Genomic DNA, 25074 nt, shown 5'->3' with positions numbered 1-25074 from the left:
CCAAGCCGATTGAAGATGACTTTGGGCAAATGTTAGGGTGGAAAGAGCAGAAAGATGATGTGCAGGAGCAGCAGAGCAGGTTTTCAGGACACGTGAGCTGATTCTGTTCGGTGCAGTTGCAGAATCAGAGTCAAGGGTTGCTTGAAACTTCTCCACATTCTCAGGTGCAAAAGACAGTCCAAGTGCAATTGGGTATGAGAGGGTATGAGAGGTGTCGGGAGTGAGGCGTTGGGGGACACGATATTGGGAGGTAAACACAGAATTGAGGAATTCAGCTTTCCTCACAAGCAGAGTCGGTTGTGGTGCCATTTGAAGTGAGGGAAGGGATGGAGGGAGAGCATACACCAGAGACAGACTTAATAAGTCACCACCAGGTTTTACAGGAGGGAGACAAGTTTGAAAGTTCATTCTTAAGGTTGGACAGATGTTTTCTGGCTTTCCTGAGAGTGGACACATACTTATTATGCATGTTTTGGAATGCACTGAGATTGCCTTTGTTCAAATTTGCCTTCCCAGAAGAGAAGGAAAGTTGTTTCACTTCAACTGCCTCACCACAGGATTCAGTGTACCATGGGTGGGTATAAAGGAAGGAAGACAAGATGAGATGGATCTGTGCATATGAGAGGGCAGGTTTCTGTGGAAGAATTCTCAGGATGAGTCAACATCAGAGGCAGTAGATGCAGGAAACCAGTTCGAAGGAGAGGTGGCTGCTTGCAGTCCCTCACAGTCTACCTGAGTGACATTCCAGAATCGTCAGCACTGAAGTAGCTCACTACTTGAGATGTTGACTCTCAAAAGCAAATTGTTTTGGATCCGGGGTTCAAGGCTTGCCATGAGAAGCACTCGGGTCCCTCCTTAACACCCAGTCCTGAGGCCGCTGAGCAGAGGTAAGTCCACACGCCAATGGGTTGCGAAGCAACCACGAACGCCGATTGGTACTGCCAATTCTAGCAGGGTTACACAACTCCACATGATACCTTACCTGTGGACAGCCTTTCCAAGGGGAGTCACGTGCCCTCGATGCGTACTTTCGTGGAACTTACCGGATCAGGTGCAGCCAGGCAGAGCTACGAAATACGCACCGGCTAATAAGAGCCAATTAACAGGGAAGAACTTCCTGGCTAAACTAACGTGTGGACTACACTGGACCAATGGAGGAAAAGACAGAACGAGCTGGATAAATTTATTCATAAAGCAAGGGCATGGAAAGGTCATGGGGCACAATAATAAAAAGTTTTAATACAAGCAATGTGTACAGTCGGGGAAAGCACGGATTTATGAGGTGTGGCAAAAGAAATGCAATTATTTACAAAAGAGAAGACACAGGACAGAGCTAAACCAATATTAAACTTCCACAATCTTATCTTTAATCCAACATAATAGGTGCCATCAGACACACCCGAGGAAATTAGAGAGCAAGAAAGACGAGAAAAAGTTTGAGGTGTGAACAACCTCCAAATTACCTGGCACGGTCAACGGACCAATGCAACCCAGTCGCTTAGGAGGAGGAGGAGGAGGAGGAGGAGGAGGAAAGAAAACTGGGGTGTTTATGGTTCGTGAGTGAATAGGCGTAAAATGAAGAGTAATGAGATGCAAATGTAATGCAGAAGGAGGAGAGTGAAGAGGTGCATATCTGCAGTTGCTCTTTTAGTTTGTGCCTCGACAGCAGACGAGACAGTAGATGGGAGAGACAGAACGTGTGAGATAATAGCTTAAAGTGGCAAGTGAGAAAGTCTATATGTGTAATTACTACATCAATTGTCGGTTGATCATTCCGCCTACTCAGTGCTTTGTGCTGCCTTTCTCCTCACACCACTGTTCAGGACTGGACCCTCCTCCTTGTCCAGCCCTCCACACTTGTAAGTAGCCACCTCACACCCAGGAGAAGATTATCTGACCTCGTGCGGGGACTGGCTGACTCAAGACTGACTGGCAAAGACTGTGGCGGAGACTGATTAAGGCTGACTAATGAAGACTGACTGACGGAGACTGTCTGACTAAATGATCCTTTCGCAGCTATTTTTATAGAGCTTGAGTGAAGGATGAGCCAAAAATCAGATCAAAACACTATGTAGATATATCTGAGCCCTACCATTGGCATGCAGACGCCTCCCCATGAAGTAGCCCTACCCTGCCAAATTCCAAAACTGAAAATGGCCTCATTTACCCTCAAAACCAACAATACAATGGAGCACCAAGATGAACATGGGCTGTGGGTTTTTGGGAGTGCTTTCTGGCCTCAAATGTGTGCTGGTCTTAAAATGAGTCGCTATTTAGTGGAGCGCCAGGGCTACCCAGATGATGTTGAACGGACCCCAGCACATATTTGCTCTCCGAGCAACATGCCAATCTGTTCCGACCCCAGGCATCCTTCATGGTGGGTAATGTCCATTGTTCCCTGACATCCTTAAAGGACTGTGGTGAACGTCCGGGGTACTGATGGACCCGGGGCACCGTGGTTGCAGAGTTTTGTAGCAGTTATAATGTGGTTGGGGAAGCGCTGTGACATTTGTGGTGAAGAGGTTGAAGTAGTTGAAATGGTTGTGGAGCATTGAAGCATTTGTAGTGAGGAGGTCGAGCTTAGGTTATTTTGGGGGATTTTTAGGAAGGCGATGTGGTGATCGTAAGAAGGTTGTAGCATTGTGGTTCGACTGATGAGTCTGTAATGAAATGTCTGTTGGGTAATGGCACACAGTTTGAATGGGGCTGCTGCGCTATATGTTCATGAGGTTCTCTATTACCGTCACCGTTTGGTCTGTGGCATGCATGCTTGCTTGAAGGAGAGGTCGTGTGTGTAAAGTAAATTAAAATAGATAAATTGAATGAAAGACCCAACTAAAAGACCCTCGCAATGCATTTTGGCCCATTAACCCACAAGACATAAGGTAAGGGCTATCTGAAATGGATACTAATGAAATAACTGCCTGGGGACCGTTATATGTTGGGCACATTTTCCTTGAGGAGTGGCGGTTTAAAAACAACAATATTATCGGATGAACCAATTGGAGCAGAGGAAGAGCACGAGACATTATCGGGGAAGTTGGTCACCACCAAGTGCAGAAAGGAGCATTTTGCATTAGGAAAAATGTGGGTCAGAAAGTTGAATCAAATTAATAGACTATTTTGTTCTGTGTTACATCTTAAAAAGAAATGTTATCGCTCACATTATCCAAATACTGTACCTGGAAATCCGTCAATTTTGGTGTGTATCCAATGGGTTCATTTGGAACGACAAATGCTCCCAAACAAAGAGACCTTCCCCCTGATCGACCTGCCAGCACAACCTTGAAGAGATGTGTAGGAACTGCCACATCAGACTTGCCAATCACCTGTCAGAAACACAATTGACATCATGTAAGCAATACATTGAACAATGCTGGCTTTCAGGACATTGTTGTAAGGATGTATTTGAACAAATGCTAAAATAGTATCCTGAAAATAAACATACATAATGATGAACGCAATCTTTCCCATCAATTTTCTGTGGCAGGTTGAGTGGACCAGAAATGATCCATACGTCATCAAAACGCGAACAAAGGCTTCGGCAGTACAACTCCAACCTGCGTACAACACATGTGGATAAACAGACACCAATTATGATCAGCTCACCCCAGTTTTAATACGATTAAAGGGTGGCATTCCCATTGTAATTTGCTTTTTAGAGGCTTTATGCTCGTGACTTCCAAAATTATTTCCAATGCTGTATAAATGTATATGAAGGCCATTTCCGTATCACCCCCCCTCCCTGCCCATTCCTACCCCCACTCGCTGCTCACTATTGGCAATATGCTACCTCTAATAATAATGTACGAGTCATTAATTAATGATTAGTCATAATTAATTAATCCCACACTAATATATAAATTAGCTATTTAAATAATTACGATTTATTGGTTGATTTTATTTGCTTACACTTCGTTCCATCTGTTCTACTCTGGCTGCTTGGCATTATGTGGAGTAGCAATGTCCTCTCTTGCGAGATATCCCCACAGGTCGAGGTGTGCCTCAACTGAAGATTGAATGAGACATAAAAAGGGATTCGTACGATCATCTTTGAAAGCAAGTTGAGGAACTCGACCTGTGCAGCTTTTCTGTCTGCACTCGGTAGAATGCATACCTCTGCCAGGCTGGATCTGCATCCAGACCTTAACCAAAATCTAATCTCCTGGTTCTTGTCACCTCCCGAACTAATCCACCAAATTTTGTCATCGTGCGTCCTCAATGACAAGATATCATGCGACATCGTTTTTTGGCCCCATCTCTCAATGGTAAAGAATCACTTGAAAATGAAACAAATTCTCGTATCGGAATCTGGATCTTCATCAAAACCTCATCAATTCATCCTGTTACACTCCAAACCTGTCCACCAAGTTTTCTCTGAATCCTTTCCATAACTTTTGAGATAACCTGCTCACAGACAGACAAACAAACAGACATAGAGGTGAAAACATAACCTCCATCCACCTTTGGAGGTAGAAGTAATCTTCGTGGAGTATACGAATAATAGAGAACTCCACACCAAGGCATCATGCCAATCTTTGAGGACTTGCCGGACATTATTGGGTGTCCTGACAGAATTTGGGTGGTGACCCTTGGTTTTTAAAAAGATTTTGGATGTCGCCATTTTCCACGATAAATCTTCCACGAGGTTGTAGATCATGTGGTTTGATGGTTGGTACAGTTAGTTCTCTATCCATGACGTCACTGAAACTCACCTTGCTTAACCATCACCATCTGATGCCGACTATATAGTTTGACAATCTCCTGTTTCAGTGGATAGCACAACAAACTACCTTTGAAATCAATCTTTAAAACTGCTTTTCACTTTCGTAACTGTAATATTATGACAAACAGATATGAAACATGGAACAATTTTTTTACGCCACCCTATATGGTGGCCCGATTGCCTTTTTCTTTTTTCCTGTACTTATTATTTTTGCAGGGCACACCAAACCTGTTCCAAAATCCTGAGTTGTTCTCATTGTTCTGCGGAACGATATTGGACAGGAAAAATGTTTCACGCATCGCATCCTGCAAAAGAGAGAAAAATCATCAATTGAGAAGGCGGCAAAAAGGGTCGTTTGGTTAGATCCGAGACTTTCAACTTTTAGATCGATGTGTTGTTGTATTTGATTCGATCAATGGGTTGTTGAATGTCATGATGATTATTGAGATGTGGTTGGGGGAGTGTGCTGTAGGGTGAACCGATCCGACCGACTGACTGACTGACTGACTGACTCTCACGTGCACACACACACACATGCACTAAGTACACATTTGTACAAGGTAAACCAACAAAAACAGACAACATAAAAATTGACCTTGAAACAACAATACAACAGGGAGAAAACGAAGAATCAAACCAATACCTTGGAGTAGAAAAGGGCCACCAAATATATCACAAATAAAGGCGCAAAACAATCGCCAAAGAATACCTACATAGAATGAAGCCGATCCTGAAAACGTACCTCTCCCCAAGAAACAAAATCAAAAGTCATAAACCATCTCGTGGTACCAGTGTTCCAATACAGCTATGGGATAATAAACTGGCCCCAATCAGAAATCAATAAGTCAGACATCAAAACAAGAAAACTCCTTACCATCCACAAAAAAACCAGTGCATCCCAAGAATGTACCTGCCGAGACGAGAGAGAGAGGGTGCGGCTTGATGGAACTCAACCAGGTGCAGAGAGCGACGAGTATAGGACTAGCTGAGTATGTGAAATGCTCAACAAACTATCGGATTCAATTTGTAAACAAACATGAACACAACAAACCTGAAAATGTATCTCTAACTCGCCTTGCAAGGAATTTCCAAAAACAGGTGCGAATAGAAGATGCCACACAGGAAAACGATACAGCAACAAATACAGCTCCAACAATTGCAAAAAAGACGAAATAAATATCAACAACTGAGAGAACGACAAAAGAGCAGGAAAATACAAAAAATAATTGGACCGAGTAAGGATTGACAAAGAAAGCTCATTGGAATGTCTAAGAAGAGGTCAGCTCAACTGGAACGGAGAACGAATAACAATAAATGTCCAAGATCAAGGACACCACACCAATGGATTTAAAAAGATGGTGGGACTGAGCCAGACGGACAAGTGTAGGTTCTGCAAGACAGAAACAGAAAGTACTTGTCACCTTCTTTGAGAATGCCAAAAAATATGATCAGAACTTTACACACAACAACACAACAAAGTATGCAAACTGATTCATTGGCAGATCTGCAAAAATGTCAACATCCCAGTTCCAGAAAAAACTTGTGAAAACACGAACCAAGGGCAATCATTGAAAATAAAGACGTCATGCTCACACACGACCTGATGATCCCATCGAGCATGAACATAGAAAACAAAGCCTTGTGACCGGACATCGTTCTCAGGAACACAAAGGAAAAGACAGCATTGCTGATCGAGATATCAGTACCCAGCGATTTTGGATTAAATAATACAGAAATCAAGAAAATGATCAAATACCAGGACTTCAAAAATAGGGGCAATACCCCTGGGAGCTCACCTGGTAAGATAATGATACTGAGGAGGAAGTCATCGGGGGACGGAATCGGCAAAATGTAGCAATGAGCCAATGTTATAGCAAATACCTATTTAGGGGGGGCAATCCTCCCCCACCCCTCACCCCATAAACCCCTTCAGACCCCAATATTTTAAATAGCGTGAACAGCTTTTGGTATATTACGGGTGATTAAGGTTGTGGTCAAGTTTCATTGAAATTGTGTCTGTGGTTTCTGAGAAGAAAGGAAATACATAATTTGGGGGGCAACCCCCCCCCATAGACCCCTTCAGACCCCGATTTTTTGAACGTTGTGAACAATCTTTAGTACATCACGAGAGATGCAGGTTGTGGTTAAGTTTTATCAGAATTGTTTGTGACGTTTCTGAGAAGACAGCAAATACCTATTTTGGGGGGCCAACCCTCTCATTAACCCCTTCAGACCCCCATGCTTTAAATAGCATGCACAGATTTTGGTACATCATGGGTGACGAAGGTTGTAGTCAAGTTTCATTGGAATTGTACTTGTAGTTTCTGAGAAGAGAGCAAGTACGTATTTTGAGTGGCAACCTCCACCCCCCCCCCCCCAATACATCCCCCTAGAGCCAGATTTTAATGCCGTGAACAAACTTTGTCACATACTGGGTGGAGAAGGTTCTGTTCAAGTTTCAGAGAAGAAGTTGCAAGTGTTTGTGGATGGACTGACGGACGGACAGACGACGTGCCATCCCATACGCTCCCCGGAACTATTTTCCAGGTGAGCTAAAAATGAGATCAATTGATCTTGCAAGCTGAAGAGCATCGAAAATGCACCGGTGATACTTGGAGCAACAGGAATAATAAAGAAGAACATCACTGAGATTTTGAAAACCATCCCTGGGAATATTACTACAAACAAACTACAATTGGAGGCAGTCTGGAGTTCAGTGACGATCCTGAAAAGAGCCCTCGGAACAAAAGTCTGACAACAAAGTTGAACAGCTTGGTCCATGAACTGTGATCCCTTATCGAAGTGGAGGTGGATACTTTGAGACTTGGGATGACTTCGTTCCATCTCCTTAAACCCACAAATGGAGATAACAACCAATGACACACACACACACCACACACCACACACCACACACCACACACCACACACCACACACCACACACCACACACACACCACACACACACACACACACACACACCTGGCTGTACTTGCAATTTGCGGCAGGAGCCATGTGTCCTCGGCTCCAACCACTGCCCAGGTAATCCTCATTGAAAGCAGAAAAGTGCGGTTGGATGCTGGGATCAGCTTTGAATTTCATGTTTTTGCGGTTGGCAGGGCCTGTGGAGAGAGAGAAAGAGAGAAAGTAAAATAAATTAACAAAATGGCGTTTTTCAAATCCACATTTCTGAATATGGGACTCTGGACTCAGCCAATGATAGCACACCCCTACTTCACCACATGTTCCGAAGGAAGAACCTTTTTGAGCACGATGGTCATTTAATTTTGCCACCGTCCGAGATACGTACAGAGAACTATCAAAGCATGGTGGTTTCACCGATTTGCGAGACCCGTTTAAGTATCGTTTACGACCTGAGAATGGCCGTTTATGCTCATGCTGCTTGCATGACCAGTCAGCACAGTCTGGTCTTATGCAACGCAGAAAACATGCCAGACGTAAGTTATGAACACTGCTAGCAGTGAAAGCTACATCCATATAATTACATTGCTCTCTCAATGCTTTTGGCATACAGTAAACATTACCAGTTCATTGCAACAGGACATGTAATCCAGAAGTCAAAGCTAACCATCCATGCCTTTTACTCTCCTGATTGTAAATCAAGCCTCATCTTCACCCCCTCCTGCCGGCCTATTCTATTCTTCACAACTCATAATGTAACTGGATTTATCACATCTTATTCTTCACACGGAGGGACCCACAGAACACCTTAAAATGTGACTTCAAGTCGTTTGCTCAGACAGACAGATGGATGGACAGACAGACAGAAACACGCACAAGCGCATTATTACCCTCGCCGAAGGAGAAGGTATTGTATATGGGTCCGTTTGTTTGTTCATTTTTCTCCGCAACCACTTGGCGGATTGAGACGAAATTTTCATCACACTCGTATAGAATGTTTAAATGATAATTATGACGTCATAGGTCACGTGGCAGCCATGTTGGAAAAATGGAAAAAAAAAAACAAAAAAAAAAAACTGCACCTCCAGCTCTGAAACCGCACAAAGGAAAAAATTGAAACTTGGCACATAGCAAGTACTCCTCATGAGGAATGAGTGATTTTATGACGTCATAGGTGCCTTGACTGTGACGTCATAAGTGCATATGTAGAACGCTACATCTGATCAGTTTGAAAAATTTTGACGGTTATCTAGGGATAAAATGGTCCACAGAAAAAATATTTGATGATGTCACCGGGAAATGATTCAGCCGCAATATTGTTTAAAAAAAAACAAAAAAAAATCTTCTCGGAAGTGGCTGAACAGATTGAGGCAAAACTTTACATGTATGACCGCCTATCCACGAGGAACAAAAGGTCACACATATGACATCATAGATCACATGGTTTGGCAGCCATATTGGATTTACCCTAAAACCTATAAAAAAAAATCTTCTTCTCCAGAATGGATGGACAGATCAAGGGGAAACTTCACATAAATGTTCCACAAGCCATGGGCGTACAAGTTTGTTCAGGAGTAATGGATAGGTCACATGGTTTAACAGCCATATTGGATTGAAAAAAAATATTAAATAATGTTTTTCTGGAATTGCTTAATCAATTGATGTGAAACTTCACAATTATGATTGCGTGGTGATTAGGAATACGGATTTTAAATTGCAACTTGATCAGACACATGGTCTGGCAGCCAGAATTATTTAAGTTTTTTTGATCTGAGTTACTTTCGATTATTTTCTTTTCGAACAAGGCTCACTTGGCTGTTCCTGGTGTGTTTAAGTGTAGAGTAGCAGCTGAAATGTGAGCCCTTTCCAGGTTCCTCCTGATGACTATCTTTTCTTTTTGCTTGTTTGGGTTCCTTCTGATGATTCCAATGCAGGACTGTCCCTGTTTGGTCTTCCATTTGATTTGAATTTATTTTAATTCCATTCTAACTTCAATTGAATAATAATAAACGTCATGGGTCAGGGTCAGGTGTCCACTCAAAGCAGCGTTGCATCAAAGCGGGACATCTTGGCACCCGGTCATCAGTGTGTGTGTGTGTGTGTGTGTGTGTGTGTGTGTGTGTGTGTGTGTGTGTGTGTGTGTGTGTGTGTGTGTGTGTGTGTGTGTGTGTGTGTGTGTGTGTGTGTGTGTGTCAAAAGTTTTAGAACACCCCCGTTTTTCAGTTTTTACTGAAATTTAAGCAGTTTAATGTTTCAATGTACTCTGAAATTAAAGCATAGAACATATAAACAATTGCAGATAAAAAATAAATCGTGGAATTATTTTGTTGAACAAAATTTAATCTAAATTTTTGACTCATAAAAGTAGCCACCTTTTGTGGATATAGCAGCCGAACATACTTGTGGCATTCTTTCCACAATGGAAATCAAATATTGTTCGGAAAGTTCTTCCCAACACTGTTTCAGAAGTTTCCACAATTGTGTTGCACTTGTAGGTTGCTTTGCTTTCACCCTTTTGTCCAGTTCACCCCAAACCAGCTCGATGGGGTTTAAGTCTGGAGACTGTGCTGGCCATTCCATGATTTGAAGCCTAGCGTCTTGTTCTCTTCTTCTAAGGTAGTTCTGACATAGCCTGGAGGTATATTTTGGGTCATTATCTTGCTGTAGGATGAACCCCTGACCAACTATGCGTAGATCAGAGGGTATTGCATGGCGCTGCAAAATGCTGTGGTTGCCCTTTTGGTTCAGGATGCCAGTCACTCTGTGCAAATCGGCGACTCTGGATCCAGCAAAAGAGCCCCAGATCATCACGCTTCCTCCTCCATGTTTGACAGTTGGTGTCACACACTGAGGAACCATCCTTTCGCCTACTCGATGGCGTACAAAAACCCTGCGTGATAAACCGAAGATTTCAAATTTTGATTCATTGGTCCACAAGACCTTCTTCCAGTTTTCAGTAGTCCACTGGTGGTGCTTCATGGCCAAGGCAAGCTTCTTTTTCTTATTTTGCCATCTTAGCAATGGCTTTCTTACTGCCACTCGACCTGTCAAACCTGCAGCTCAAAATCTTCTCTTGACAGTTGAAACTGAGACTTCGTTACTTCGACCAGTGTTAAGCTGTGCTTGAAGCTGCTGTCCTGTGAGCCGCCAATCACGCAAGCTGTTGACTCTCAGAAACTTGTCTTCTGATTGTGTTGTAGCTTTGGGTCTTCCAGACCTCTTCCTGTCAGTTTCCTCCACGTTCCAAGTGCCTTTTGATGGTGTAGGAAACTGTATTCACTGACACCTTGGCTTACTTTGCAATTCCTCTAAAGGAAAGACCTCCACTTTTAAGGGTTATAATGGTCCGTCTGTCTTCCTTTGTTAATTATCTTTCCTCACCATTATGAGAGCAAGATACTACCTCCTGCAGTGCAATATTGTCCAAATAATGCTTCAGAGGGTGCAGCAACACAGTCTGTTCAAACATTGCTTTTATACAGACAGAGGGTTCGTAACTAATCAACAAAAGTTGGGACACCTGTCAGAATTGTTTGCATCAACTTTCAAGGCTTGATTTACTTCCATTGCTGCAGAAAAGCTACAGTTGTTAACCCATTACTTGTTCCCTGAAAAGGGCCTTTTTTAACAACTCTGAAATTTATATTATTTTTCAGTTTTTGGTCACAACCTTTTTTTTAACCTCTGGCAGTTTACCGCTTAGCTTTGTACCATTTCAGGTTATTCACTGGACTTAAACTGCTTAAATTTCAGTAAAAACTGGAAAAATGGGGGTGTTCTAAAACTTTTGACCGGTAATGTACATATATAATATATACACATAAATTATATATATATATATATATATATATATATATATATATATATATATATATATATATATATTGTTGCGGACCTGGGGTTAGGGCGAGAAGACCACGAGTGGGGGGGGGGGGGGAAGCTACCTCAGGTTCCCACCAGACTCTCCGGAATCGCAGGCCGTTGCATACGAATAACTCCATGACGCGGCGGGTCGTTGATCAACCGTGAGCGCCAATAACTCAAAGTGACTTGGGGTCCTCCGTTTAATGGAACTGGTTACCTAAAATGGTCATGTGATCTAATTACTGGGGGACACGCCCTCGGTATGCCTTGTTCAAACCGGATCACCTTACCAGATTAGATGCAGCCAAGCGTAACTGCCAAGGACGTACAGGTTAGAGAACAGATTGGGGATAACGTCCCGGATAGGGTAGGATACGGACCATGCTGGACCAATGAAGGAAAAGACGAAAACGAGCTGGGAACATTTCTACACAAGCATTTATTTACAATCACACGAGGAAAGGTATGTGGCACAGCGAATGGGATTTATTTTTATGTACAGCAGAGAGAGCAGGGAATTCAGGGAGGGGGGGTGGGGGGGTGCAACAAAAGGCAAGCAATTTACAAAAGCAGACACAGAGCAGACTTATCCCGTTGTATCTTTTACGATCTTAACTTATGCTACAACAGGCGCCATCACATAGACACAAAATCCTGATGAAGATTAGTTAGCCAGAAGGAAGGAGAGCATATGAGGACGAACGGCCTCTAAATACCTAGCGCAGTCACCTGACCAACGCAACCCAGTATGCTTTGGAGGATGCTCCGCTCGAGTGATCCCACCTGAAGAGTCGGTGCGTTATCACCTGCTTGATCACTTTTCCGGGGCTTGTGGAAACGTGTGCTCCACACTGGTCCAGAAGAACGTCTGTCACACACCTATCCCAAGTATAGATGCAGCGACAGGCGGACAACGAGGAGTGGTGAAGAGAGGGCAGAGCAGAGAGGCGGAGAAGTGGGTGAGGCAGGCAGGCAAATAAATGCAGACAGAGAGACAGAGAGACAGATCGAACTCCCGGGCCGTGTTCTGGCAACTGGACGAGGGTCGTGTCGATCCTGCACGCCCATTCGGGGCACCTCCGGCGAGCTGCGGTTGGTGCTGTTAATGTGCTTGGCCCGTCCCCACGCCACGTGGCCCGAGTGGCCTGGACCGTGCAGCACGCCTCTGCTTGGTGGTGGATTTTATTGATGCGGAGGTGCGAGGAGGCGCGGGATGACTTTTCCTGTGTGCGGGAGGTGTTGGTGGTCGAGGTGGTGAGCGAAGATTGAGCAAGGTGAGACGCCATTGTAAATTGCCGCACAGATTTGAATGAAGGGGTGTGCCATGCGCGAGCTTGTTCATGTGGCAATTCTCTCATAGGGCTGCACAGGTGTCTGTTATCATGTACGTGTGCTTGCTTCGATTTGTATCATGGATAAAAGCAAAGGGTTGGATGGAAATCAGGATTGAAAAGAAGAAAGAAATAATTAGACCTAGCTATTCGACCCATGCAATGCACTTCATCCCATTAACCCATTAGACATGAGGGGAAGGTCTGACGACACGAATATTAACGAAATAACTGCCTGGGGATCACTATGTTGGTTGCCATCGCCTTTGAGGCATGCTGCTTTGCAGAATCACAACACTATATAAACATATGGATGTGTGGGGGGGTGTGTGTGTGTGTGTGTGTGTGTGTGTGTGTGTGTGTGTGTGTGTGTGTGTGTGTGTGTGTGTGTGTGTGTGTGTGTGTGTGTGTGTGTGTGTGTGTGTGTGTGTGTGTGTGTGTGTGTGTGTGTGTGTGTGTGTGTGTGTGTGTGTGTGTGTGTGTGTGTGTGTGTATGACAACACAAAACAAGTCCAAGCGAGGGTCTGCAATCCATGATGGCTCTTTTTCTTTTTATTAAGGTTTTCTTTCCTCCCCTTCTTTCATTATGCAATTTACTCCACTACAAGATGCGTCTTCACTTAACGATAATAGTAGATCTTAAATCCTTCATGCCACTAACTTAACGGCAGATAAGCAATGGAGTGGGGTGTCTGGCCTTCACAACAGAGAAAAATGACAAACCGTGTCCACTTGGTGTGTGTGTGTGTGTGCTCTCCTAATCACCATTCGTCCGGTTTTCAAGATAATGCATAAAAGGCAAGCTTGTGATGTAAACGAGATGAGCACAAATCAGTTCCCAAAGCTATACATTTTCCTCTCCCCACATTCGTCACTCCATTTGAAATAGTGTTCTTTTGCACCTGTAATCTTGGTGCTTGTAATGTGTTCCGCCACCCAGCGAGGCGTACGTCGAGCTTGGTTGAAGCCAACCGCATGCCCGGCATACTGCCGGGTGTGTAGACCAGCATCTGGTAAGCCAAACTGCTCCAGCAGAGGAATGTCTGCTGTAAACAAACAAACGGCAGTTGGCTAGTTTATTTTCAAACAACATCTTTTAATTCCCATACTGCGTACATTTATACCAGTGGATACAGCCTTGGTGGTGATAGAGGGGCTAAAGGGTGGTTGAGTGGGTAAAAGGGTGGTTGAGTGGGTAAAAGGGTGGTTGAGTGGGTAAAAGGGTGGTTGAGTGGGTAAAAGGGTGGTTGAGTGGGTAAAAGGGTGGTTGAGTGGGTAAAAGGGTGGTTGAGTGGGTAAAAGGGTGGTTGAGTGGGTAAAAGGGTGGTTGAGTGGGTAAAAGGGTGGTTGAGTGGGTAAAAGGGTGGTTGAGTGGGTAAAAGGGTGGTTGAGTGGGTAAAGAGGAGTGGTTGGAGTGGGTAAAAGGGTTGAGTTGGCAAAGGGTGGTTGGAGGGTAAAAGGGTGGTTGAGTGGGTAAAAAGGGTGGTTGGAGTGGGTAAAAGGGTGGTTGAGTGGGTAAAAGGGTGATTGGAAGTGGGGTGTGCCGGTGGTTGAGTGGGTAAAAGGGCGGTTGAGTGGCAAAGGGTGTCGGAGTGGCAAAAGCGGTTGAGTGGGTGCGCGGCGGCTGGCGGGCAAAAGGGCATTGGAGTGGCAAAGGGTGGCTGGAGTGGGCAAAAGGGTGGCTGAGTGGGTAAAAGTGCTGCGGTTGAGTGGCAAAGGCGGCTTGAGCAAGTGTGTGCTGGCGGCTGAGCAAGGGGGTGCTGGGTGGCTGAGTGTGGCAAAAGCGCGGCTGGTTAGTGAGTAAGGTAGTTGAGTGGGTAAGTGCTATGGTTGAGTGGCAAAGCGGTGGTTGAGTGGGCAGTAAGGCGGTTGAGTGGGCAAGGCAGAAGGTAGGGTGCGGGTGCTGGAGTGGCAAAAGGGTGGTCAGAGCGGCAAGGTGCCGGGTGGTTGAGTGGGTGGTGCTATGGCTGAGTGGGCAAAGGCATGGTTAGTGGAAGTAAAGGCGCTGGCGGGCAAAGGGTGGTTGAGTGGCAAAAGGTGGTTGAGTGGCAAAGGCGGTTGAGTGGCAAAAGATGGACAGTGGCAAAGGCGGTTGAGTGTGTGTGCATGGTGGGTAAGAACGCAAGCGTGCGCACAAGTGGGTAAAGTGTGCCGGTGGCTGGAGGGCAGCGGTAGTTGTAGCAAGGTGCGCGGTGGTTGAGTGGGTAAAAGGTGTGTTTGACGGTAAAAAAGCGGTAGTTGAGCGGTGGGTAAGGTGGTTGAAGTGGGTAAAGGTGGTTGAGTGGTGGTAAGCGGTGGTTGAAGTGGGCGGTGCTATGGTTGAGTGGTGGTGTGCCGGTGGCCGAGTGGCAAAATTAGTTGAGTGGTGGTGGGCGGCTGGAAGTGGCAAATTGCGGGCGGCTGAGTGGCAAAAGGGTAGTTGAGTAAATGTGCAAAACGGGCGGTTGAAAGCAGGCCGAGCGGCAGGTAGTGCCGGTGAAGTTGAGTGCAAGGTAGTTGGTGGCCGTAAATAAAGGTGCGCGGCAAGCTGGAGGGCTAAAAAGGTGATTGGAGCGGGCGGTGGTGGCCGAGGTGCGGTGGTTGAGTGGCAGCGGCGGTTGAGTGGTGGTGCCAATGTGATGAATGGAAGCAGCGGTGGTTAGTGTTAAAGCGTAGCAGCGGTAAAGTGGAGTGGTGATAATGGGCGTCGAGTGGGTAAAAGGGTGGCTGAAGTGGGTAAAAGGGTGGTCGTGGAGTGAAAGGCAGCGGTGGTTCGTCAGGCGGCAAAAGGGTGGTTCATTCGATAAAATAGTTAATGGGTAAAAGTGGATGCGTCGAGTGGCAAAAGGTAGATTAATGGTGGGATAAAATTAGGGTTAAATTAAGGGTAAAAGGGTGGTTGAGTAAGTTAAGGGTGGTCTGATTCGTCGTCAAAAGGGTGGTTGAGTGGGTAAATAGTGGTTGAGTGGATAAATGATAAAATGGTCGTGGTTGAGTGGGTAAAAAGGGTCGTTCATTGATAAAATTAGTTGAGTGGGTAAAAGGGTAGTTAAATCGATAAAGAGGGTGGTATTGAGTGTCGATAAATGGTGGATTGAGTCGATAAAGGGTAGTTAATCGTCCGAGTGGATGATAAATAAGGGTAGTTGAGGTAAAAGCGGTGAATTAAATCGTCAAAATGGTCGTCGATAAAATGAGTCGTCGATAAAAAGGGTGGATTAAATGGAAATAAAAAGGGTGGTTGAGTAAGTCAAAAGGGTTAAATGAGGTAAAAGGGTGGTTGGAGTGGGTAAAATGGTTGAGTGGAAGTAAAAGGGTGGTTGGAGGGTAAAATTAGTTGAGTGGGTAAAAGCGGGTTGAAGTTGCGGTAAAACAATTGGTGAGTGGGGTAAAAAGGTAGTTGAGTGGGTAAAAGGGTAGACGAAGTGGGTAAAAGGGTGGTTGAGGTGGAGTAAAAGGGTAGTTGAGTCGATAAAAGGGTGGTTGGAAATCATTAAGGGTGGATGCGTGGTAAAAGGGTAGTTAAATCGATAAGGCTGATTAAATCGAGGGTAAAGGGTGGTTGAGTGGGTGCTGGCATGAGGTGTGGTGGTTAATCGTGGTAAAAGGTGGTTAATTAAATCGATAAAAGTGGATTGAGTGGGTAAATCACGTGGTTGAGTGGGTCAAAAAAGGGGTGGTTGAGTGGGTAAAAGGGTGTTGTTCAAGGGTAAAATCGGATAAATAAATAAAAAGGGATAAATCGAGTGGGTAAAAGGGATCATGGTCAAAATGGTCGTCAGGGTAAAGATGGTCGTGGTCAAATGTGATCCGTGGGTAAAAAGGGTGGCTGGAGTGGGTAAAATGGTGGTTGAGTGGGATAAAGCGTAGTTGGTTGAGTGGGTAAAAGGTGGATTGAGTGGGTAAAGGTAGTTCGTTGAGATGGGTAAAAGGTGGTTGAAGTGGGTAAAAGGTAGTTGAGTGGGTAAAAGGGTGCGTTAAATGGAAGTGGGTAAAGGTGGTTGAGTGGGTAAAAGGGTATGAGTGGATAAAAGGGTGGATTGAGTAAATAAAAAAGTGGGTAAAAGGTGAGTTGAGTGATAAAAGGGTGGTTCGATGGGATAAAAAGGGTGGTTGAAGTGGATAAAAGGGTGGTTGAGTGGAATAAAAAAGGGTGGTTGAGTAGATAAAAGGTAGTTGATGAGTGGATAAAATGGTTGATGAAGGAGGAGGTGCTAAGTGGTTGAGTGGATAAAAGGGTGGTTGAGTGGATAAAAAAAGAAAGGTAGGTTGAGTGGAAAAAAAAGGGTGGTTGAAGTGGAAAAAAGGGTGGATTGGTGAGGGAAAAAATTGATTGAGTGAGAAAAAAAGGTGGTTGAGTGGAAAAAGGGTGGTTAGTGGAGGAAAAAAGGGTGGTTGAGTGGAAAAAAAGGGTGGTTGAGTGGAAAAAAGGGTGGCGAGTGGAAAAAAGGGTGGTTGGAGTGGAAAAAGAGGTGGTTGAGTGGATAAAAGTGGGTGGTTGAGTGGATAAAAGGGTGGTTGAGTGGATAAAGAGGGTAGTTGAGTGGATAAAAGGGTGGCTGAGTGGATAAAAGGGTGGTTGAGTGGATAAAAGAGATGGTTGAGTGGATAAAAGAGGTGGTTCAAGTGGATAAAAGGAGTGGTTGAGGTGGATAAAAGGGTGGTTGAGTGGATAAAAAGGGTGGTTGAGTGGATAAAAGGGTGGTTGAGTGGATAAAGAGGTGGTTGAGTGGATAAAAGGGTGGTTGAGTGGATAAAAAGGCGGGTTGAGTGGATAAAAGGGTGGCTGAGTGGATAAAAGGGTGGTTGGAGTGGATAAAAGGCAGTGGTTGAGTGGATAAAAGGGTGGTTGAGTGGATAAAAGGTGGATTTGATGGATAAAGGGTGGTTGAGTGGATAAAAGGGTGGTTGAGTGGATAAAGGGTGGTTGAGTGGATAAAGGTGGTTGAGTGGATAAAGGGTGGTTGAGTGGATAAAGGGTGGTTGAGTGGATAAAAGGGTGGTTCAGTGGATAAAAGGGTGGTTGATTGGATAAAAGGGTGGTTCAGTGGATAAAAGGGTGGTTGAGTGGATAAAAGGGTGGTTGAGTGGATAACAGGGACGTTGAGTGGATAAAAGGGTGGTTGAGTGCATAAAAGGCTGCTTGAGTGGATAAAAGGGAGGTTGAGTGGATAAAAGGGTGGTTGAGTGGATAAAAGGGTGGTTGAGTGGATAAAAGGGTGGTTGAGTGGATAAAAGGGTGGTTGAGTGGATAAAAGGGTGGTTGAGTGGATAAAAGGGTGGTTGAGTGGATAAAAGGGTGGTTGAGTGGATAAAAGCGTGGTTGAGTGGATAAAGGGTGGTTGAGTGGATAAAAGGGTGGTTGAGTGGATAAAAGGGTGGTTGAGTGGATAAAAGGGTGGTTGAGTGGATAAAAGGGTGGTTGAGTGGATAAAAGGGTGGTTGAGTGGATAAAAGGGTGGTTGAGTGGATAAAAGGGTGGTTGAGTGGATAAAAGGGTGGTTGAGTGGATAAAAGGGTGGTTGAGTGGATAAAAGGGTGGTTGAGTGGATAAAAGGGTGGTTGAGTGGATAAAAGGGTGGTTGAGTGGATAAAAGGGTGGTTGAGTGGATAAAAGGGTGGTTGAGTGGATAAAGGGTGGTTGAGTGGATAAAAGGGTGGTTGAGTGGATAAAAGGGTGGTTGAGTGGATAAAAGGGTGGTTGAGTGGATAAAAGGGTGGTTGAGTGGATAAAAGGGTGGTTGAGTGGATAAAAGGGTGGTTGAGTGGATAAAAGGGTGGTTGAGTGGATAAAAGGGTGGTTGAGTGGATAAAAGGGTGGTTGAGTGGATAAAAGGGTGGTTGAGTGGAAAAAAGGGTGGTTGAGTGGAAAAAAGGGTGGTTGAGTGGAAAAAAGGGTGGTTGAGTGGATAAAAGGGTGGTTGAGTGGATAAAAGGGTGGTTGAGTGGATAAAAGGGTGGTTGAGTGGATAAAAGGGTGGTTGAGTGGATAAAAGGGTGGTTGAGTGGATAAAAGGGTGGTTGAGTGGATAAAAGGGTGGTTGAGTGGATAAAAGGGTGGTTGAGTGGATAAAAGGGTGGTTGAGTGGATAAAAGGGTGGTTGAGTGGATAAAAGGGTGGTTGAGTGGATAAAAGGGTGGTTGAGTGGATAAAAGGGTGGTTGAGTGGATAAAAGGGTGGTTGAGTGGATAAAAGGGTGGTTGAGTGGATAAAAGGGTGGTTGAGTGGATAAAAGGGTGGTTGAGTGGATAAAAGGGTGGTTGAGTGGATAAAAGGGTGGTTGAGTGGATAAAAGGGTGGTTGAGTGGATAAAAGGGTGGTTGAGTGGATAAAAGGGTGGTTGAGTGGATAAAAGGGTGGTTGAGTGGATAAAAGGGTGGTTGAGTGGATAAAAGGGTGGTTGAGTGGATAAAAGGGTGGTTGAGTGGATAAAAGGGTGGTTGAGTGGATAAAAGGGTGGTTGAGTGGATAAAAGGGTGGTTGAGTGGATAAAAGGGTGGTTGAGTGGATAAAAGGGTGGTTGAGTGGATAAAAGGGTGGTTGAGTGGAAAAAAGGGTGGTTGAGTGGATAAAAGGGTGGTTGAGTGGATAAAAGAGTGGTTGACTGGATAAAAGGGTGGTTGAGTGGATAAAAGGGTGGTTGAGTGGATAAAAGGGTGGTTGAGTGGATAAAAGGGTGGTTGAGTGGATAAAAGGGTGGTTGAGTGGATAAAAGGGTGGTTGAGTGGATTAAACGGTGGTTGAGTGGATTAAAGGGTGGTTGAGTGGATAAAGGGTGGTTGAGTGGATAAAGGGTCGCTGAATGGATTAAGCCTTGTTGGTTGAATATGTACAGACCCGTTGATGGTTGAGTGCTTAAATGGTGGTTGAGTGGATAAAGTGTAAAGCCATGGTAGTTGAATGGGTGAAGAGAAGTTTCCTGGCTAAAGGGTGGTTGAATGCATAAAGTGTGGTTGAGTGGCTAAATGCATTAAAGGGTGGTTGAGTGGATAAAGGGTGGTTGAGTGGATAAAGGGTGGTTGAGTGGATAAAGGGTGGTTGAGTGGATAAAGGGTGGTTGAGTGGATAAAGGGTGGTTGAGTGGATAAAGGGTGGTTGAGTGGATAAAGGGTGGTTGAGTGGATAATGGGTGGTTGAGTGGATAAAGGGTGGTTGAGTGGATAAAGGGTGGTTGAGTGGATGAAGGGTGGTTGAGTGGATGAAGGGTGGTTGAGTGGATGAAGGGTGGTTGAGTGGATGAAGGGTGGTTGAGTGGTTAAAGGGTGGTTGAGTGGTTAAAGGGTGGTTGAGTGGTTAAAGGGTGGTTGAGTGGTTAAAGGGTGGTTGAGTGGATGAAGGGTGGTTGAGTGGATGAAGGGTGGTTGAGTGGATGAAGGGTGGTTGAGAGGATAAATGCATAAAGGGTGGTTGAGTGGGTAAAGTGTGGTTGAGAGGATAAATGCATAAAAGGGTGGTTGAGTGGATAATGGGTGGCTGAGTGGATAATGGGTGGTTGAGTGGATAATGGGCGGTTGAGTGGCTAATGGGTGGTTGAGTGGATAATGGGTGGTTGAGTGGATAATGGGTGGTTGAGTGGATAATGGGTGGTTGAGTGGATAATGGGTGGTTGAGTGGATAATGGGTGGTTGAGTGGATAATGGGTGGTTGAGTGGATAATGGGTGGTTGAGTGGATAATGGGTGGTTGAGTGGATAATGGGTGGTTGAGTGGATAATGGGTGGTTGAGTGGATAATGGGTGGTTGAGTGGATGAAGGGTGGTTGAGTGGATGAAGGGTGGTTGAGTGGATAAAGGGTGGTTGAGTGGATAAAGGGTGGTTGAGTGGATAAAGGGTGGTTGAGTGGATAAAGGGTGGTTGAGTGGATAAAAGGGTGGTTGAGTGGATAAAAGGGTGGTTAAGTGGATAAAAGGGTGGCAGAGTGGATAAAAGGGTGGTTGAGTGGATAAAGGGTGCTAGAGTGGATAAAGGGTGGTTGAGTGGATAAAAGGGTGGTTGAGTGGATAAAAGGGTGGTTGAGTGGATAAAAGGGTGGTTGAGTGGATAAAAGGGTGGTTGAGTGGATAAAGGGTGGTTGAGTGGATAATGGGTGGTTGAGTGGATAATGGGTGGTTGAGTGGATAATGGGTGGTTGAGTGGATAATGGGTGGTTGAGTGGATAATGGGTGGTTGAGTGGATAAAGGGTGGAGGGGTATTGCAAATCCTCATTACATTGCCCTCCACGTTGTGAATCCCATTCCCTCCTGAACCTCGACATGGAGTGACGGACGACCCCGTCCAACATCAGGGAAACATTCGCGACCAGTGAAAACTCCGAGACTCTCCGTGGAGAACACGGATCCAACCACCTGTGACACAGAACTCAACCACCTCCATAAAAGGGGGTCCTCCACTCCTCCCTCACTTTTGTGTTCTCCATTGTCTGAGCTCGACTGCTCGTCGTGTCGTCGCCAGTAGATCGCCGAAGCCAAACATCCCACAGCCAAACCGGTGGCCCATCCGAAGGCTGAACCGGACGATGGAACCACACGAGGGCCCTTGGGATGAGAAGTCAAGGACGAGCGATCACCGGACACCCTTCGTCTCCTCCACACGTTCGCACAACGATTGAACATCCGAACCACGTTCACGATGACGATGATTACCAACGAGAGCCGCTGATTGTAAAAGATAAAATAAATTCGCGGTGTTATTTAAAGGTTAAATATCCGGTATGATCGACGTAGATAACTCGCACGTGTTCGTGTCCTCGTCCCCAGCAGGTTATCGTAATGACACATTCTCCATTGTACTTACCACACGGAACTTGGACCTACAAGACCATTTGTTCCATCGTGTCGACAAACTGCGCCAACACCACTCATGGAATGTCCACTCCTTTACCACAGAACACACTTCGTTTTATTTTACATACTCTGGATTTTTTTTAGGGGGAAGAGGGGGGGGGGAAGAGAGAGGGGAGGGAGGGGGAGGTTGTGGGATGAAGAATTTAAATAAAAATATAAAAGGTGTGATTGGTGGGGAGGGAGCGCACGCACGCACGCACGCACGCACGCACGCACGCACGCACGCACGCACGCACGTGACCATGAGGCACATACAGTTGGTGGCCGGAGGGGTTGGTTGCGCCGAACAGTGCACCGGAAGAGGACGGACCAATCAAAACCCTCACGAGTCAAAAAAACATCGAGGAAAAAAATTAATTATTTTGCTTTGGTTTTTTTCATATGAAAAAAAAATATTTTTAATTAGTGAAGTTTTGGAACAATTTAAAAAAAAAAAAAAACAGATTCACTTCTGGCACGTGGCAGTGTGGCTGGCTTTCATTTCTTGGAAGCACAGCTGTGCCACTGATGCTGTGCCCCTCTACCAGTACACTCACACTCATTTTGCCACCCTTGGAAAGATGACAGGCTGTCAGACCCAACTGGTGTTAATTCAGAAGCTAACAGGGCTTGAACTCATGACGCTGAGCTCCTAATCCAGCCACCATCCATTCCATAGGGACCATACTATGTGCAGAGCATTGGTGCTGCCAAAGCAGTAGTAAAAGCTCCCCCTCATTGTCCCTCACCAGCTGTACCTGTGTGCGCTCGTCTTCAGTTTCATAATCCTGAGTCTCCCTTTGTGTCTCTGTTAATTCTGTCACATGGTTCATTACCCCAAGCTGTTACTTGCTGGCATTTCGTCTCTTTTATTTTCTGCGTCTTCGTCACCTCTTTTAATTTTTCCGTCGTCCCTTTTGTTATTTCTCCCTTAATTGTGGTGGCGTCGCTCGTCCCCTCGTGTCTCGCCATACACGTTTCGGTCTCCCCATCAATTATCATGGCGTCGCTCGTCATCCCGACCTCACCCGTCTCCACCGCGGGCCGGACACAATCTGCACTTCCCCTCGTCGGTTCAGTCGCTCCGCCACGTGGTGCCGCCATTTCCCAATTCATCGCCCTCATTTCCTCTCTCCGTGCCTGCATATCGTGTGCCTTCGCGTCCATTTTGTCGTTCATGTTTTGTAATATCTCCATTATCTCCATAAGATGCTACGCTGTCAGTTGCTGGGAAAGATCTCCCTGAACGGTGTTGTCCTGGACCATGGGTTCCTCTAAACCTACCATTACCTCTAAACCCACCTGCTTCAGCCCATCTTGGTTCGCCATGTTGCGTGTTGAGAATAAAGTTTCACTTGCTCGCAATTTGGGGGACACGGGGGGGGGGGGTTCTCCCTCCACCCCTGTTCCGAATCCCGTGAATGTCGTGGAGGCAGAGGGATTCGAAACCCACTCCTGGCACCAATTGTGGGGCCGGGTGTCGGCGGCGAGCACGACCGTTAGGTGGAGCAATACAGTCGGCTCCACCGGACACCCGGAATCGAGATAATGCTTCTCGGAGAACTCTGAAAGGCACGGGTCCCTTACAGGACCGTGGTCGCTACTACTTCAACGGCGTGAGGTCCGGTCTTTTGCCAATTTCAATTTACCTAAATACCCACGTCGTCCAAACTACAGGGGAAATTCACCCTCGGCAGGATCTGTGCGATCCGGGCCGTTACCGAGCAGAGAGTATCGGATTCCTGTCGGGCCGATTGCACGATTACGGCAACGATGAAGCCTCCTAGTTCCCGTTCGCAGCGCGGCAAACCACTGATAGAAACACAGAAATGAGCTGCTACATTCAACAAAAGGGATATTTATTTACAATAGGCAGGGAGGGGAACACAGAAGAGCAGAGTTATCCGACCATAAGAAATGCAGTCAATGTACAAGCAAAAGCACTTTTACAGTTGCTACTTAAAGACAGGCCCACACACAGACACGCACACACAGAAATGGACCCCAATGGTCTTTATTGAAGGCTTCCAGCTCGAGGACAGGTGGGCTGGAGACCAGAGCCTGTGCTTGGACCTGTCCACCTCGTGTGGTCTTCGATGATCCGGCTGGGCGGGACTCAAACCCGCAACACGATGCCGCTCCAAGCACCAGGTACCGCACTCTCCAACCGGCCTCGCACCAATCGACCAAGGCCAAGGAGAAGATCAGAGGCGACGATGATCCAGCTCGGCGGGACTCGAATCCGCAACACGATGATGATCACCATGACCTCGACGACCATGACCCTTTGAATCATTCCCAAAAAGCTCTCAGTCTGGCGTTCCTTTATTCCTTTTTCCTCCAAGGTGAGCAAATCGCCATCTGAGGCGCTCTCCACCCTCATTGGACAGGGAGGCGTGGGAAAATCGCTCTCTGTGGCCATCTCAACCCCCATTGGCTGAGGTGCCGTGGGAAAGTCGCTCGCTGTGGCCATCTCAACCCCCCATTGGCCGGCGTGCCGTGGGAGTCGCTTTCTGTGGCGTGATTGGTCAAGGGGCATGCCCCTGCCTTCCTGGGCGGAGTCCCTGTCTGAGGCGATGGAAATCTCTGCCCATGCACGTGGCCGAATGCACGTGGGCAATGGCATCGGTGTGTGAAGTGAGGTGAAGGAGATTTGTTGTAAACGAAACTCTGCAGCGCACACATGTAATTCCCGTTAGACACAGGTAGGGGCCCTAACTATAAACACACACTTACCGATATAACTGTTCTTTTAGGACCTGAATGTTGAGTGCAGTAAGCTTCCAAATTCGTAACAGTACTACATCGACTCGCGTAGTGGCCTTCACACGTTTGATGTGATATGCCCGCATGGACAGAGTGTTGACAGGGTTCACACCCTGTAGGCTTCTCACAAAATTTGATACTTCTTTGTCCTGCAGGTAAGCTCGGCTGATTGTGTCTGCAACATACATCTCAACACCCTTGTGGTACACTACGTCCACATTGTACCGCTGCAGCTGAAGCATCATTTGTTGCAGTCATGCAGGTGCAGTTGTGAGCGGCTTCCTGAATATGCTTAGCAGTGGCATGTGATCGCTCTGTATGGTTATCTTTTCACACCCATACACATAGACATGAAAGCGTTCACACCCAAACACAATAGCGAGAAGCTCCTTCTCAATCTGCACATGGCATGTCTCTGTATCTATGAGAGCATGTGAGGCATACGCTACAGGCTGGCCGTTTTGTAACAGTGCAGCTCCAAGACCTGCACTAGATGCCTCGCAGTGGATGGTAATTTCATCCTCCAGGCTGTAGTCATGCAGATCGGGTGATTGAGAAACGGCCTGCTTAACTCGAGCAAAGGTGCTTTCTTGAGTGTCACCCCAAGTCCAAACAATGTCCCTCTGATTTAGCTCCCTGAGAGGCTTTGTCATCTCAGACAAGTGCG

General features: G+C 45.9%; 1 protein-coding gene across 6 annotated transcripts in view; it reads right to left on the bottom strand.

Moving 5' to 3' along the window:
- Nucleotides 1-21806, bottom strand: part of EXOG (exo/endonuclease G) — a 31411-nt gene extending 9605 nt beyond the window's left edge. The window contains exons 1-7 of one of the 6 annotated variants that reach the window (XM_085851441.1): nt 21613-21806; nt 21221-21473; nt 13742-13885; nt 7705-7844; nt 4955-5031; nt 3449-3560; nt 3183-3329 (exon numbers count right to left, since the gene is read on the bottom strand). In XM_085851441.1, coding sequence (XP_085707567.1) covers nt 3183-3329; nt 3449-3560; nt 4955-5031; nt 7705-7844; nt 13742-13885; nt 21221-21431 — 831 coding nt within the window. In that variant the 5' untranslated portion in view covers nt 21432-21473; nt 21613-21806. Of the gene's footprint in view, nt 1-3182; nt 3330-3448; nt 3561-4954; nt 5032-7704; nt 7845-13741; nt 13886-21027; nt 21172-21220; nt 21474-21612 lie in introns of those variants that run through there. The other 5 variants (XM_085851444.1, XM_085851439.1, XM_085851445.1 and 2 more) reach the window with 5 other exon arrangements.
- Between the last annotated feature and the right edge of the window lie 3268 nt (nt 21807-25074).

Source organism: Eptatretus burgeri, chromosome 13 (genome assembly GCF_056783735.1).
Source record: "Eptatretus burgeri isolate ZD-2024b chromosome 13, Ebu_testis_v1, whole genome shotgun sequence".
Lineage (NCBI taxonomy): Eukaryota > Metazoa > Chordata > Myxini > Myxiniformes > Myxinidae > Eptatretus > Eptatretus burgeri.
The sequence above is the reverse complement of the archived record's forward strand: the minus strand, read 5'-3'. Positions and strand labels throughout refer to the sequence as shown.